We start from the raw sequence: 16133 nt of genomic DNA, 5'->3' as shown, positions 1-16133 counted from the left end.
CCTGGGTGGATGTCCTCCCCTCACCGCGTGGGAACCGTCACCACGCAGACCGTGTTCCTGGGGCATCTGAGTGTGGCCTTTAGAAAAACAGAGAATCTGAAAAGGTGGTCAGCCAAACCATGACTGATCCACGCACGTCAGACTGGCAAACTTGATGGTGTCTCAATAAGGTTGTGCAAAGTAGTCAGCATAAAGTCTATCAATCAACGCGGCAATAACCCTTTATGTATGAGTCCGTCTTTCTTCGTCTGTGGTAGCAATCAGCCGTATGAAGAAGTCCCTTCGGAAGCGTGACAAGACGTAAACACCAATATACAGAAATAAACCAACCGTCAGGCACTGGGAAGGGACTCAAGCCTGTCACAGTTCCACCGGCTTCTCCCAGGAGACACAAGACTTCCGGGTCAGAGACAAAGGACAGTTTCCCACTCACAGCAACAGAGAGTAACCAGAGTATCCGCCTTCGCACCCGTCCCTGCAGCCCCATTTCCCGCAGGCCGAGGGAGGGGGACCGGGGCTACCAGCACACACAGTGGGTTGCATTACAGGAGACAAACCCCAAAGAGAGGAAGGCTGGATTTGTCATACTGGGCAGCCTGGTCTTCTCCTGGAGGAGCGTCGTGTCACTAACACACAGGACGCTAAACAATTCTGTCCTGGGCCCTGGAGGGAGACACTCTCCACCTGCCAAGTCTGCTCACTGTGGAAACGTCCTTGGAAGGAATGTGGAAGAAACAGTCAGTCACTGCCTCCCTGCAGGACGTGCGAGAATGCAGGAGACCCACGGAAACTGGCTCCAACACCCACAAACAATATCATAATAGAGAACCAAGTTTATCATTGAGATACTGGGGAGCGGGCGTGTGACCCAGGGAGCCACGGCCTTCCTGCAGCGGAGCCTGTGAGGGTCCTGAGCGTGAGAACAGACACCTCAGTGCATGGAGTTGGGACCTGGGTTGGATTTGCATTCTCCAAGTCATCGGGTGACCCCCACTGCCTCCAGATTGAAACTGCAGCTCCCAGGGTATCCCAGCTCCGTCTCAGGACCTGTGCTGCGGTGCTCTCTGCACCTGACTCCGAAGCAGCGGTGGGGGGCGGGGAACCTCCATTCCCCGCCCAGCACAGTCCCCAAACAGGCTCCACCTGCTTCCCAGCATCCCTGCCTGCAGCTCTCCACCCTTCCCTGAAACACCCTTACTTCCTCAGGCTCAGCTCAGGCAGCTCCTCCTCTTGCCTTCCAGTCCTGTCTCCGGTCTTCCTGAGATCAAGATAAGGGCTGTCTATCCATCCCCAGTCCCCAGGGCAGTCCTCAGCTCTGCCATTGTGCTTACCTGCCCGTGGTGACTGTCCTGGTTACTTGCCCTATGAGGATTTGTGTACATTTTTTAAAAGTGTGCGTATATAAGGTAAAAATTCCAGCATGTTTTTTTTCCCAAATGAAAAGTAAAAGTCTTCCTCTCCTCTTTGACCTCCATCCCCACTTGCGCTCCTGAGTCCAATGCTATTACCAGTTCCTAGCTGTGGCATCCTCATAATTTGGTTTTGTGGGGTTTTTTTTGTAATCCTCACCCAAGGATGTTCATTGATTTTATAGAGAGAGGAAGAAAGAGAGAAGCATTGATGTTAGCAGGTAACATTGGTCGGTTGTCCCCCATGTGCATCCTACCGGGGGCTGAACCTGCAACCTAGGTGTGTGCCCTGGCCCGGGGGGCAACCCCGCAAACCCTTTGATGTAGGGGACGACGCTCTAACCAACTGAGCACCTAGCCAGAGCGGCACCTTCATACTTTTAAATACCATGCTCGTAACCCTGGCTGGTGTAACTCAGTGGATTCAGCACAGGCCTGCAAACCAAAGGGTTGCCAGTTCAATTCCCAGTCAGGGCACAAGCCTGGGTTGTGGGCCAGGTCCCCAGTAGGGGGCGCGGGAGAGTTAACCACATGTTGATGTTTCTCTCCCTCTCTTTCTCCCTTCCTTCCCCTCTCTCTAAAAATAAATAAATAAAATATTGAAAAAATAACATGCTCCTAATTCCCTCTCATGATTTCAGGGGCCCAACTCTGCCACTTACAAGCTGTGGGATTTTGTCAAAACACTTCACATCTCACAGCTTCAGCGCCTGCTTCAAATACAGTGAAATAGCAGCACCCCCAGTGTTGGGACACCCACGCATCCAATCAAGAAAACACATTCACAGATGCCATGGAGTCTGGGGACTCCGGACATATTCCTCATGGTCCAAACTGGGTCCCGTTCTGAAATGTTAGATAGAAATATTTCCGAACACAGGAACTTCGATTCTACAATATTGCCTTAATTGGCCAAATATAATGATTCATTTCTAGCTGATTTAACAGCCTCAAGTAATGGCCCCAAATTATCACCAAAACTACTCGTTAAAGGCCTCACAGGCCACCAGGCATTGCCCCGTGATACTAAGCATTGGAAACAGCTACTGTGATTAGACGTCAGCCTTTAACTCTCCGCACCTAGAGAACAACGCCGAGGGAGGGCGGAACACAGCCTTTTCCTCTGACAAAGACACCTAAGAAGGCACAACGCTGCCCCTCAGAACACAGAGGAAGCCAAAGATGGAGCTGGAGAAGCTAAGGACGCGCATTGTCCCCTGGAGCCTCCAGAAGGAACTGGCCCTGGGGACACGGGACTGCAGTCCGTGAGACTGATCCCAAGACTTCCTCCTGCACGGCAGTGAGGTAGTCAGTGCGCGTTGTCTGCGGGGCTGAGCTGGTGTCACGGCTGCCAGAGAAAACTAATACAGGTCTCCAACCCTGAAAAGAAGAAGAAACCAGATGCACGGCAATGGAAAATGCACGCGCGTGAATGCATTACAGTTACTGAAGAGGTTCTCCACATTGGATCTGAGTAATTAGTGCCAGCAGGTGTGACAGGCGCCCCAGGGGGACCCACGCAGGGCCAACCCCTCAGGGAGGGACAGGGAAGATGAGAGATCATTCTCACCATGGACAGACACGCCCGGGACACCCTCCAGTCAGAGGAGCAGCTGACACAGCACCCCACCCTCCACCCTGGGCCCTGCCTAACCTCAGAGTCCCCACCCTTGAACATGTCAACAGTTTTGATTCAGGTTATCTGTTTTGGCTTGGCCTAGTCAACTCCGTCTACCTCATAATACAAATTACGTAGTAAAGAATACCCGTACCTTGCAAAATCAAAGAATGCCGCCTAGCTTCACAAATGCACTGGTCGTGCGAGGTTTCTAGGTAGAAGGTAGGGAGTGACCACTGCCGCCAATAACAACCCTCCACGCTCCCAAAGTCCCTCTGATCTGTCAGCACTGAAGTTATCGTCTCTTCGCAGAACAGTTCCTTCCCCTTGAAAAAGCCCTCGTGAAGCCCCTTTGTGGTCACACCTCCCCCCACACCTAACTTGTGGCAACAACAGTCTATTCTCCACCTTCACAGACTTGCCCAGATGCTACATGAGTGGAGCGGCTCCGTGCGCCATCTCTGAGACCAGCTTTTTCCAGGCATAACGCCGCTGCGACCTGGCCCCCGTCAGCTGCATCCACACTTCCTTGCTTCTGCTGCTGACAGTGGTCCATGGTCAGGCAACTTCTCACAACTCGTCCATCACCTCACCTGTTGGTGGACTTTAGGGTTGTTTCCAGTTTGGGGCTGTTACAACTAAAGCAGCTATAAACATTCATGTAGTTTTTATGTGAGGCCATAAGGTTTTGCTTCTCTGGGATAAATGTCCAAGAGTGTGAATGCCAAGTCAGAGTAAGTGAATATTCAGTTTTATGAGAAATTGCACAGGTGTTTCCCAGAGGGCTGGACCATTTTGCGTGTCCTCCATAATGCGAGAGACCCGGTTTCTCGGCACCCTTGTCAACACTTGCATTGTCCGTATTCTGTTTGCGGTAACCTCTCATGGACGTGAGGTGATTTCCCTGCGGTCCTCGTTGCACATCCCTAATGGCTACTGGCCTTGGGCGTCTTTTCCTGTGCTTGTCTGCCGATTGTGCTTCCTCTTTGTAAAGTGCTGCTCATCCTTTCCCCGTCTGCCCTCATTCTTGGTTTGCTCACTGTTTACTTTGCTTACTATATGCTCACCTGACGATGTGACTACTCCTATTTTAGGATAGAGGGAGGGGGAGAGGGAGGGAGAGGGAGAGAGAAGAAAACATCAGTGTCAGAGAGAAACATCAATCCGTTGCCTCCCCTACACGCCCACACCAGGGACTGAACCCACAACCTTTGATGTACGGGAGGGCGTTCCAACCAACTGAGCGATCCTGCCAGGCCTCTTACTGGTTACTTTTGGGAGCTTTTCACGTTCTTGTAGGTCCTGAAGATCTACTTTTCGTACAGCTGAATAATCAGGATACAAGTTTTATGTCAGGAATGTGATGTGCAAATATTTTCCCCAAAGTTTTAAATCTTGACAAAGGGCAACTCATCCATGTTTTCCATTAGGATTGTGTTTCCGATGTCACATCTCCAGGCCACTAATATTTTCTCCAGTGTTTTTTTTTCTAGAAGACTTACATTTTAGGTTTTACATTTAGATCCATTCTAGTTAAATTTTATATAAAATGTGAGGTATAGTGTAGACTCCTTTCCCCCCTGGCGTATGAATGCCCAATTCTTCTACTACTGTGTACTGGCTCTATTCCGCCCCCTGCGTTGCCTCTGCGTCCCGGTCACAAATCAGATGGCCACATTTGAGTGCGCCTATTTCCAGTCTGAGTTCTGTCCTGCTGACCTATGTCTACTCGTCGGTCATCACTACACCATCCTCATTACTGCGGCTGTATAGTCACGCTTACAATCGAGTAGCAAGTCTCCCAACATTTTTTTTCTTTTCAGAAATGTTTTGGCTATTGTTTTCTTTGCCTCTCTCTAACATTTTTACTTAATTTATTGGGTGCCATAGGGTCCCAAAGCCATACAGGTTTCACGTGTACAACCCAATAAAACATCACCTGAATACAGCATCATGCGCCCATCTCCCCAAGCAAAGTCTCCTTCCATCCCCATTTCCCCCAGTGCCTACCTCTACCTGCCCCCTGTAGGGAACTGAGCCACTTGGCGTGGCAGATGTAGCCCAGCCCTATCGGAAAACTAACAGGTGCGAGTGGGCACACGGCAGCCAAACCCACAGATCGGCTTTCCCGTGGGAAGCCCGGGCCTGCATTGTACCTAGGCTGCTTTGACACTTGCTCTTGCTAAAACTCCCTCGCCCTGAATTGAGGCTGCAAATGTTTACTGCATATCTTTAAAGTAACTCCCTGAAGTCTGTACTAATTCTCCCAAGGACAGAGTGTAACCAGACCTATGGTTCTCATCATTCCCTTGCATTTGCAACATTTTTTCCTTGTTAATCTGTAAGAAGTAATCAGTAACATCCTTTCCTTTCTTATCTGTAAAAAGTAACCACCTAAAGCAAACCTGAGCATAGTGAATGAAAACCTTCTTTGATGTGTGTTGTTAGAAAGCAATGAAAGCCTGTCCAGGCAGGGGTCGGGGCGCTCTCTCTCCCTCAGAGAGTGGCCGTGCCATGCCTTTTCTCCGAGGGATTTCTGTAGTCTCTGTTATTTGTTCGTTGCATCCACAACACCGCTGGCCGGAGTCTGCATCAACTCCCTACCCTCCTTTCCCTCTGAATGAGGTTGTCTGTGTCTTTAAAAATGTCTACTGGGATCTTGATTGCAATTGTGTTAAATCTGGAGATCAATTTAGGGAAAATTGACATCTTAATATTTATACTGCATCTTCCAAATCATGATGTAAATGTCTCCGCATTTATTTAGTTTGTGTTTGGTTTCTTTCATTCATTATTTGTAATTTCCTCATGTTCACCACGTACATGTTTTTTTAGATGCATCTCTAAATATTTCAAAGGAGGGGTAAATGGTGCTGGTTTAAGTTTCGTCCCCGCTGGCGGAGCTACTGCACAGAAACATGACTTTCTGTGTGTGGACGTTGACCCTACAACCTTCCCAACTTCAATGGTTAGTTCCAGGAGGTTTGTTCGTTTTGTTTTGTTTTTCCTTGTCTTGTTCTTTGGTACATGTAGGGAAATGGCTTCAGCTCCCTGGTACTTCCTGTGCCCACGAGGGGCACAAGGGTTGGGTGCAGCTAACTTCACCTTCACCTTGGTGAAACGCTCCAATCTTCCCGGGACGGGAGAGCCTGGGGGGCTTAGGAAGAGCTGCAGTAACGCTGTTCTCACTGCTTCTCTGTCCTTCAGGCAGCTGTCCTGGGAACGCTGCTCCTTGCCGCCTGCCAGTGGGGATGAGGTCTGAGGCTCCTCCCTCACCCCGTGGGGCTGAGCTGCAGGCTATAAAGCTGCTCAGAGACAGCCTGGCCTCCCTACTCAGCCACACGGAGTCCTGCCACCCTTGCTGCTGCCATCAAACCCCTTCACTTGAGTGTCACCCTGCGCAAGGGACACGGGCAGCTGGCACCTCTGGCTAGTTGTACTTTCACCGCCCAGGTGAGTAACAAGCTGCCTGCATCTGAAAAGGCTTGTTTGTTGTCTTGTGACTGCTGATCTACCAGCCTCGCCTCTGGCTGGGCTGCAGCTTCCGTGAGATTTCTGTGTAGACAATTTAATGACACCAACACCAATTCCTCACATATTACCCGTTATGACATTGCTGCATAGTCAGTTGTCCTGTTTATCGAGGGCTTTCTGTTTTAGTCAGGAATTCCTAGCCTGTGGGTTGAGAGTTATGATTGGAGTGCCAAGCCAATGAATTTAGGAAACAGGAATGAAGGTCCTCCAGGTCTGTGCTTGCAGCCGCTGTGCGGTGTGAATGGGAGGTGGGTCTCCACAGGTGGGACACCTGTCAGGGGCATGGACAGGGGGAGACACTATGGAAACCTGCCGCCACAAATACCAGCCCTCACAGACTCCTGCCAAACGAGGAGAGGACAGCTAACATACGTGCAGGCACCCACCACTCACAGTGAAGGACTGCGCGTGCTCTCAGAGAGAAGAGGAAGGAGCTGGTCCACGAACCATGAGCTTTACAGGGTCTTAAAGTCTCTGCCTCATCTCTCTCCCCCTTCCCAGTCTGTTCACTGTGACACGGGAGGAGGCCAGCAGAGAACAGAGGGTCCACCTAATAATCACCCACACGTTACCTCGTCCCAATAACAGTGATGGCAACACCAAATAATAGCGAGAAACGCGGGTGGAGCCTTTCTTTGGACTAGGCGCTCTTTTCTGTTTTATGATTCCCAGAGGTCTATCCTCTGTCTGTCTCTTCCCTTTTCTTTCTCCTGGCAGGGTTTCTGTGGCCCCTGCTCTTCTAGGTCACGCTGCAACCTCATAATTTCCTCTCAATAACTCTGAAGAATCGTAGACAGTGCAGGTCTGGAGGTGGATTGTGGGTGGGACTAGAGGGACTTTGAAACATCCAGGGTAGAGAAGAAGGGGATGTTGAGGACGAGCCGGCGTTGGTGGGTGACGTGCCCAGGAGTCTTTCCTGCTGGGCTTCCCCTCAGCAGTGTTCGTGGGAAGACACGCCATCACTCGGAAACGTGTTACGATGGTATTTACCCCGAGGTTTTATGATATCTGGGAAGGCGGCAGCCTGTTGGAACTGGCTCAGAAATATTTTATTACATTTTTCATGTATTTTTTTCTTACACGTAACTATGATTCTTCATAGCCCTCCCTTTCTGGCAGCCCTGCCCTGCTGTGGTGACACGTGTGAGTGCATGAAGTACACAAGTCACAGGAGACAGGTGCTGCTGCTGCTCTGTCACCAACTACTCTGGAGGGTGATCAAGACCCATGGTGCCCAGGATCTTCGGTAAGGGGGCTCCAGCCCCAGGTCTAGCTGATGTGTTTTCACACCCTAATGTACCTCTGAGTCTCAAAATGAATTCTCTTTCCTATTTTTTTAAGATTTTATTTTATTTATTTTTAAAGAAGGGAAGGGAGAGAGAAAGACAGGGAGAGAAACATCGATGTGTGGTTGCCTCTCACGTGCCCTCTACTGGGGACCTGGCCCACGACCCAGGATTGTGCCCTGACCGGGAATTGAACTGGTGACCCTTTGGTTCACAGGCTGGCGCTCCGTCCACTGAGCCACACCAGCTAGAGCTGAATTCTCTTTCCTATTCAGTTCTGGACTTCCCACTCTGTCACCACCCCTGTGATATCTGACTATACTGCTAACTCTCCCCCAACCTGCAAGTTTCAGAACCTTAGCTCTTCCCAGAGCCCTTCCCACCACCCAGAGTCAGTCTCAAAATCTACTCTGAACTGTCACCTACAATGAAAAGAGCTCATCGACGTCATCTGGGACCACACGAGTGTGACCAGAAGGCTACTCTCCAGCATTATTCTCGTCCCCCTTCTGCCTCTCAGTTGCTGTCTTCGTTTTTGGGCTCCTGTGCTCAAACTCACAAGGAGTCCCAGGTAAGAACAGGATACTGTGGACGGGACGGGGGAGTCCCAGATGTCTCAGACTGCTCTTGGAGCCCATTCTGCTCGGGCTCCTCCAGATACCGAACAATGGATGTGCCAGCCGGCGCCCAGGTGTGGGGACAAGATCTACAACCCCCTGGAGCAGTGCTGTGATGATGGGACCGTCCTGCCCTTGAACCAGACCCGCCTCTGCGGCCCCAACTGTACTTTCTGGCCCTGCTTCCAGCACTGCTGCCTTGAGACCTGGGGCTCTCGGAGCCAGGCTGTTGTGAGGTTTAAGGTCCCGGGCATGAAGTCCAGCTGCTTGTCTGCCCCCCTCACCAAGGTCTGTGCTCAGGTAGGAGTCAGGTTCCGACTGGAGGGTGGGGACAGGGGCTGTAGCTTTGTGCATGTGTTTGTTTCACTTAGTCTCTGCCGAGTCCTCCATCACCCCCTCTCTGCATGAGCCTGTGACCTGTTTCTCTCTCTCTCTCTCTCTCTCTCTCTCTCTCTCTCTCATCTCTCTGTCTCTATTTCTCTAAAGAAATACCTGCCCAGCAAGCCCTCTACCAAAGCTGGATTTATCTGGACCATCCTGAGGAACAAAGAGACAGAACACTTAAGACTGTGATATTTGTGAGATTTATCGACGTGATCACTCAGTAAGTTATACAATGTCTCGTCTCTGGAGTGTACCCCTGAAACTAATAGGATGTACCTGGACTGTAGGTGAAAAGTAAAACTTGAGCCTTCCCCGGTGTGGCTCCACTGGTTGGAGCATCACTCCACAACTGAACAGCTGTGCCTAGCTTGCGGGTTCGGTCCCCGGTCCAGGAACATACAGGAGGCAACCATCGTTGTTTCTCTCTCTCCTTTCCTCTCTCTCTAAAAGCAATGAATACAAATGTCTCCAGGTAAAGATAAAAAAAATAAAAAGGAAAAATAAACATGATTCAAATAAAGAAAAGTTATATTAAAAATGATTGTGATGTTTGCTGGTCAGCAGTCCTATAACAAAAGATTTTTAACCATAAACATAACTCTTTTTTGCCATTTTGAAGGCCATCATACTAGTCCGAGCTTCCACAAAATCTGTAGTTAATCCCTATTTCCCGCACACTTTTTACATTTGATAGCTTTTTACATACCCTCCAGTACTTGCATCCAACTTGCTAGATCAACAGCGGGTGCTCATTACTTGATGCAGACAGCCCAGCGTCAACCAGAGAGAGTCGTAGTAGATTTCATTCTATTTCTTTTGCTCTCGATTCCAAACAACTTTTGCGCATAGGTATGCATGCCAGTCTTTTTTATTGAGTTTACTGGGGTGGCATTGGTTAATAAAATTGTAGATGACTTTTGCTTATATGCGGAATCTAATGAACAAAATAAACTAGCAAACCCAGTAGGAACAGACTCGTAGAGGCAGAGAGCAGACTGACAGCTGTCAGACGGGAGATGGGGTGGAGGGCTGCACGGAAAAGGTAAAGGGATTGAGGGAAAAACTCACAGACACAGACAACAGTACGGTAATTACTGGGGTGGTGGGGGGGATAGAAGGGGGAAAAGGAGGGATAAATGGTGACGGAAGGAGACTTGACTTGGGGTGGCGAACATAATATAACATACAGTTGATGTACCCAAGTCTTCATAGGGAGATTACACATTAATTAACATGCTTTTACAGATGAGACCATGAAGACTTAGCGGAGGACATAGTTTTTAATGTTTTTTTTTTTTAATTTGAGGTCTAACTTGCTTCGTAAAACATTTAAAAGTTTATTTGTTACACTTTGCTTTATGCAAGAGTGCATCCTAGAAAAGTGTTTTGTAGATAATTTTTAGTTAATTGTATTATGACTTTAATGTGAGTTAATTGGTGATAAAAATATGCATTCATATATTTGTATATAAGAGCTGAAACACGGAGGAGAGAACCAAGATGGCGGCGTAGGTAGACACACTGCGCCTCCTCGCACAACCAGAACTGACAGAAAATCAAACGGCAGGGAAGTCCAACACCAAGGAGATAAAAAAGAAACATAATCCAGACCAGTAGGAGGGGCGGAGATGGGCACCAGGGCTGAGAGAACTCGCGTGGCCGTGGCGGGACCGAGACTGGAGGAGTGTGGGACGAACGGGGCAGGCAGTCTGACCACTAGCAGACCCTGCAGCCCCGCATTCATGCACAGATAAACCAAGAGGGCCGGACTCAGAGTGGCGGAGAACGGGGCAGGCAGAGTGGCGGGTAGCACCCAGCAGCCCCACACTCGAGCAAAGGAGACCGTGTAACCCAGGGCTCCAGCGCGGGGAAATAAAGCCTCAAACCTCTGATTGAAAACACCCGTGGGGGTTGGGGCAGCAGCAGGAGAGACTCCCAGCCTCACAGGAGAGGTCATTGGAGAGACCCACAGGGGCCTAGAGCGTGCACGAGCCCACCCACTCGGGAACCAGCACCAGAGGGGCCCAATTTGATTGTGGGTAGCGGAGGGAGTGACTGAAACCAGGTGGAGAGTGGAGCGGGCGCCATTGCTCCCCCTCGGCCCCTCCCCCACGTACAGCGTCACAGCGCAGCAACCAGCATTACCCCACCCCGGTGAACAACTAAGGCTCTGCCCCTTTAAGTAACAGACGCACAAAGACAAACAAACAAACAAACAAAAATGGCCCAAATGACAGAACACTTCAAAGCTCCAGAAAAAATACAACTAAGCGAGGAAAAGATAGCCAACCTACCGGATGCACAGTTCAAAACACTGGTTATTAAGACGCTCACAGAATTGGTTGAATTTGTTCTAAAAGTAGATGAAAAAATGAAGCCTATGCTAAGAGAAACAAAGGAAAATGTACAGGGAACTAATAGTGATGCGAAGGAAACTGGGACTCAAATCAACGGTGTGGACCAGAAGGAAGAAAGAAACATCCAACCAGAAAAGAAGGGAGAAACAAGAATTCAGAAAAATGAGGAGAGGCTTAGGAACATCCGGGACATCTTGAAAAGTTCCAACATATGAATTATAGAGGTGCCAGAAGGAGAAGAGGAAGAACAAAAAATTGAAAACTTAATTGAACAAATAATGAAGGAGAACTTCCCCAGTCTGGCAAAGGAAATAGATTTCCAGGAAGTCCAGGAAGCTCAGAGAGTCCCAAAGAAGCTGGACCCAAGGAGGAACACACCAAGGCACATCATCATTACATTACCCAAGATTAAAGAGAAGGAGAGAATCTTAGAAGCAGCAAGAGAAAAGGACACAGTTACCTACAAAGGAGTTCCCATAAGACTGTCAGCTGATTTCTCCAAAGAGACCTTACAGGCAAGAAGGGGCTGGCAAGAAGTATTCCAAGTCATGAAAGGCAAGGACCTACATCCAAGATTGCTCTATCCAGCAAAGCTATCATTTAGAATGGAAGGGAAGATAAAGTGCTTCTCAGATAAGGTCAAGTTAAAGAAGTTCATCATCACCAAGCCCTTATTATATGAAATGTTAAAGGGATTTACCTAAGAAAAAGAAGATAAAGAATATGAACAGATAAAGAATATGAACAGTAAAGAAAATGACAACAAACTCACAGTTATTAACAACCACACCTAAAACCAAAACAAAAGCAAAGTAAGCAAACAACTAGAACAGAAACAGAACCACAGAAATGGAGATCACATGGAGGGTTATCAATAGGGGATTGGGAGGGGGAGAGAGGGGGGAAAGGTACAGAGAATAAATAGCATAAATGATAGGCGGAAAATAGACAGGGGGAGGGTGAGAATAGTATAGGAAATGTAGAAGCCAAAGAACTTATAAGTATGACCCATGGACATGAACTATAGGGGGGGAATGTGGGAGGGAGGGGGTGGGCAGGATGGAGTGGAGTGAAGGGGGGGAAATGGGACAACTGTAATAGCATAATCAACAAATATATCAAAAAAAAAGAAAAGTAAGTGATAGAAATACACTATATGCAACTTCAGTTTGTGGAGAATAAAGATGTTTTCAAAGAAAAAAAAAAAAGAGCTGAAACACATATATACAACCTATCAGCAAGGCCAACTGAACAGCCTTTTCCTCAATAAATATCACTTCTTAAACTTTAAAATTTCTATAAACTGAAAATAGAAAGCACACAACTGCTGAAGTTTCACTGACTTATTTCTAGGGTTTTATTTTTAAGCTAAGAAGCTTTGAATAGTTGTCTTTCTCGTCCGACTCACTTCACTGAGCATCATATCCCCTGGGTCTAGACAAGAGAGGCAATTGAAAAGGCCAGCAACTCAAACGCCAATGAGAGAAGATCGACAGAGCCCTCCCAACCCACCAAAGTCTTCTCTCTAACTAAGGAACCAGGAAAGGGGAAGCCTAGAAATCCATGCACTTTTAGACAATAACTTCTCTACTCCAGGCAAATATCACCCAAAACTGTGGTCCCACCCCACCCCCACCAGCAAAGGCCAAGTGAAGACCCAGACTTCCACCCTCTCCTGCCCTCAAGGAAGAGCCCCGGCTCCCCCTCAGGGATGCTGTTAGAGAGGACCAAGGGAAAGGACCTGCCTCCACCACTGTGGTGTTAAGTTTTTCTAATATAACCAAAAATTGTTTTACTCATGTGACATCTTGATTGATAAGATTTTTCTAGCTTGTTCATCTGTAAAGTTATTGCATCATTAAAATATATACATTAACCACTATTTTCAGTTGCTAAAAAATGCCAAATCACAAATAATTGTGATAACATTTAATTTTTAGAATTTGCTTTCTTATGATGCAACCCTTATGAGGCCCTTAAGAGTAGTTTATAATCTCTGACAACATTACGGTAAATTTCTGATAAATTTGTTCTAAATGTAAATTTTAGTTCTAGAGCCAGTGGTTCTCTCAGGACAGTTTTTCAAAACAGTATTTCACTTCACAGATCAGTGTTGTGTAAGCATGGGTTTGTTTAAATGTGAATATATGCAATGGTGTTTTAATGTTTCATCTCCCACTTCCTGTAATGTGGAGGTGTCCAGGAAAACAAACGTGGCTTCCTAATTCTTTTAAAAGATTTTATTTATTTTTAGAGAAAAGGGAATGGAGGGAGAAAGAGAGGAAGAGAAACATCGATGTGTGGTTGTCTCTTGTGCACCCCCCTAACGGGGACCTGGCCTGCAACCCAGGCATGTGTTCTAACTGGGAATCGAACTGGCGACCCTTTGGTTCATAGCCCGCACTCAGTCCACTCAGCTACACCAGCCAGGGCTGGCTTCCCAATTTTTATGTAATTCAAAATCTTATGTATTTCATCACTTCATCTTTGACTACAAGAACAAATTCATTTTAAAATTACCTTCCTTGTTAGTAATTGATTTGTCATCAATATGTGTATATACTTATGTAATCTACCATGATGATCAAGATACAGAACATTTGCATCACCCAGAAAAGTACCCCTTTGCCTCATCGTAGGCAATCCTTCCTTCCCACCCAAGACCTCAGGCAAACACACACTATTTGTCACTACAGATTAGAATTAGATTAGGTCTGCCTTTACTAGTTTCATAGAAAGGAAACCAAACCACTTTGTATAGTTCTGCGTCTACCTACCTTCAATATATTTTCACAATCATCCATCTTTTGCTTGCATTAGTTCATTTCTTTTATTGTAGCTTTATTTGTAGCTCATTCTTTTCGTTGTATGGATACATCACAATTTGTTGATTCATCTGTCGATGGACATTTGCATATTTCAAGTTTGGGGGCTTTATTTTTGAAGAACATGTATGTGCAATCTTTGTATGGACATAAGTTTTCGTTTCTCTTAAATACCTTTAAGTGGAACTGTTGGGACGTGTGCTTAAAATTTTAACTTTATAAAATACTTTTAAATTGTTTTCCAAAATGATTGTACAATTGCAAATTCCCACCAGCAATGTGTGAGTTTTAGTTACACCACATCCTTGTCAACACTTGCTACTGTCAGTCTTTTTATTTTACCCATTCTAAGGGGGTTGCAGTGGTATCCTATTGTGGTTTTCATTTGCATTTCTCTGATGACTAATAATATTAGGCATATTTTCTTTTTTTAATGACTTCTCTTTTTTAAAGATTTTATTATTTATTTTTAGAGAGATGGTAAGGGAAGGGGAAAGAGAGGGAGAGAAACATCAGTGTGTGGATTACCTCTCACATGCCCCCTACTGGGGACCTGGCCCACAACCCAGGCATGTGCCCTGATTGGGGATCAAACCAGCGACCCTTTGCTTTGCAGGCTGGTGCTCAATCCACTGAGCCACACCAGCCAGGGCTTAGGCATATTTCCGTATGTTTATTGGTTATATGTGTATCTTCTTTTGTAAAGAATTTATTCAATTTTATTGCCCTTTTTAAAATTTTATTTTATTCTTGTTTATTCTACTACAGTTGCCCTCCTCCATCCCACCCCATCTTCCACTCCTACAGTCCATCCCCACCCAGTTGTCCATGTCCATGGGTCACTCATACGTGTTTATGCACCCCCATGTTTACAGCAGTGCCATTTACAACAGCCAAGTGTTGGAAACAGCCAAGTGCCCATCAGTAGATGAATGAATTAAAAAAGATGGTACATTTACACAATGGAATATTAGCAGCAGAAAGAAAGAAGGAACTCCTACCCTTTGCGATAGCATGGATGGAACTGGAGACAATTATGCTGAGTGAAATTTTCTTGCCCTTTTAAGATATTACTGAGTTATCATATTCAAGATAAATTCCTTTATCAGTTATATGTACTGTTAATACTTTTCTCAGGATGTGACTTGTGTTAGGGCAGTCAGTGATGTGGGCTGTGAAAGAATTCACAAAGAGAAGAAAGTGTAAAGTTTTTATTCACTCTCCAAGAAAGGTGAGGGACATGACTCCCAGACAAGATGGAGGCATAGGTAGACACACTGTGCCTCCTCATACAACCAAAAGAAGAACAACAATTTAAAAAACAACCAGAACTGACAGAAAATCAAACTGTATGGAAGTCCGACCACCAAGGAGTTAAAGAAGAAACATTCATCCAGACCGGTAGGAGGGGCAGAGAGGACTCGTGGCAAGGCGGCAGCTGGAGGACCTGGCAAGTCGGTGGCTGGTGGAGCGGGTGGTCCCACGTTCACAGGCAGATAAACCGGGAGTAACAACTGGGGAGCGAAATAGACCACACAACCCAGGGCTCCAGCTTGGGGAAATAAAGCCTCAAACCTATGAGTGAAAACACCCGTGGGGGTTGAGGCATCAGGGGGAGAAACTCCAGCCTCACAGGAGTTCACTGGAGAGAGCCACAGGGTCCTAGAACGTACACACACACACCCACCTGGGAATCAGCACCAGAAGAGCCACTTTGCTTTTGGGTAGCAGGGGAAGTGACTGAAATCTGGCAGAGAGCAGAGCAAGTGCCATTGCTCCCTCTCGGACCCATCCCCCACATACAGTGTCACAGCACAGTGAGGTGGGTTACCCGGCCCTGGTGAACACCTAGGGCTCCGCCCCTTACATTACAGGTGTGTCGAGACAAAAAAATGGCCCAAATGAAAGGACAGATCAAAGCTCCAGAAAAAATACAACTAAGCAACAAAGAGATAGCCAACCTATCAGATGCAGAGTTCAAAACACTAGTAATCAGGATGCTCACAGAATTGGTTGAATTTGGTCACAAGCTAGATGAAAAAATGAAGGCTATGCTAAGAGAAACAAAGGAAAATGTACAGGGAACCAACAGTGATGGGAAGG

At 47.0% G+C, this 16133-nt stretch overlaps 1 protein-coding gene across 1 annotated transcript; it reads left to right on the top strand.

Moving 5' to 3' along the window:
• Positions 1–7788: 7788 nt before the first annotated feature.
• On the top strand, positions 7789–9291 carry IGFL4 (IGF like family member 4). Its single transcript, XM_024569379.3, has 4 exons — positions 7789–7807; positions 8368–8418; positions 8505–8764; positions 8951–9291. Exons 1-4 carry the CDS (start codon positions 7789–7791, stop codon positions 9035–9037), a joined length of 417 nt encoding a protein of 138 aa, XP_024425147.2. The 3' UTR covers positions 9038–9291.
• Positions 9292–16133: the final 6842 nt, after the last annotated feature.

This window comes from Desmodus rotundus, chromosome 12 (genome assembly GCF_022682495.2).
Source record: "Desmodus rotundus isolate HL8 chromosome 12, HLdesRot8A.1, whole genome shotgun sequence".
Lineage (NCBI taxonomy): Eukaryota > Metazoa > Chordata > Mammalia > Chiroptera > Phyllostomidae > Desmodus > Desmodus rotundus.
This window is presented reverse-complemented; position numbering and strand designations above follow the sequence as displayed.

Excerpts from the sequence above, each read along its gene's own strand:
- IGFL4 (XM_024569379.3), top strand. Across the intron at positions 8,419-8,504 it reads AAACTCACAAGGAGTCCCAG|ATACCGAACAATGGATGTGC; the intron begins GTAAGAACAGGA and ends GGGCTCCTCCAG. Across the intron at positions 8,765-8,950 it reads TCACCAAGGTCTGTGCTCAG|AAATACCTGCCCAGCAAGCC; the intron begins GTAGGAGTCAGG and ends ATTTCTCTAAAG.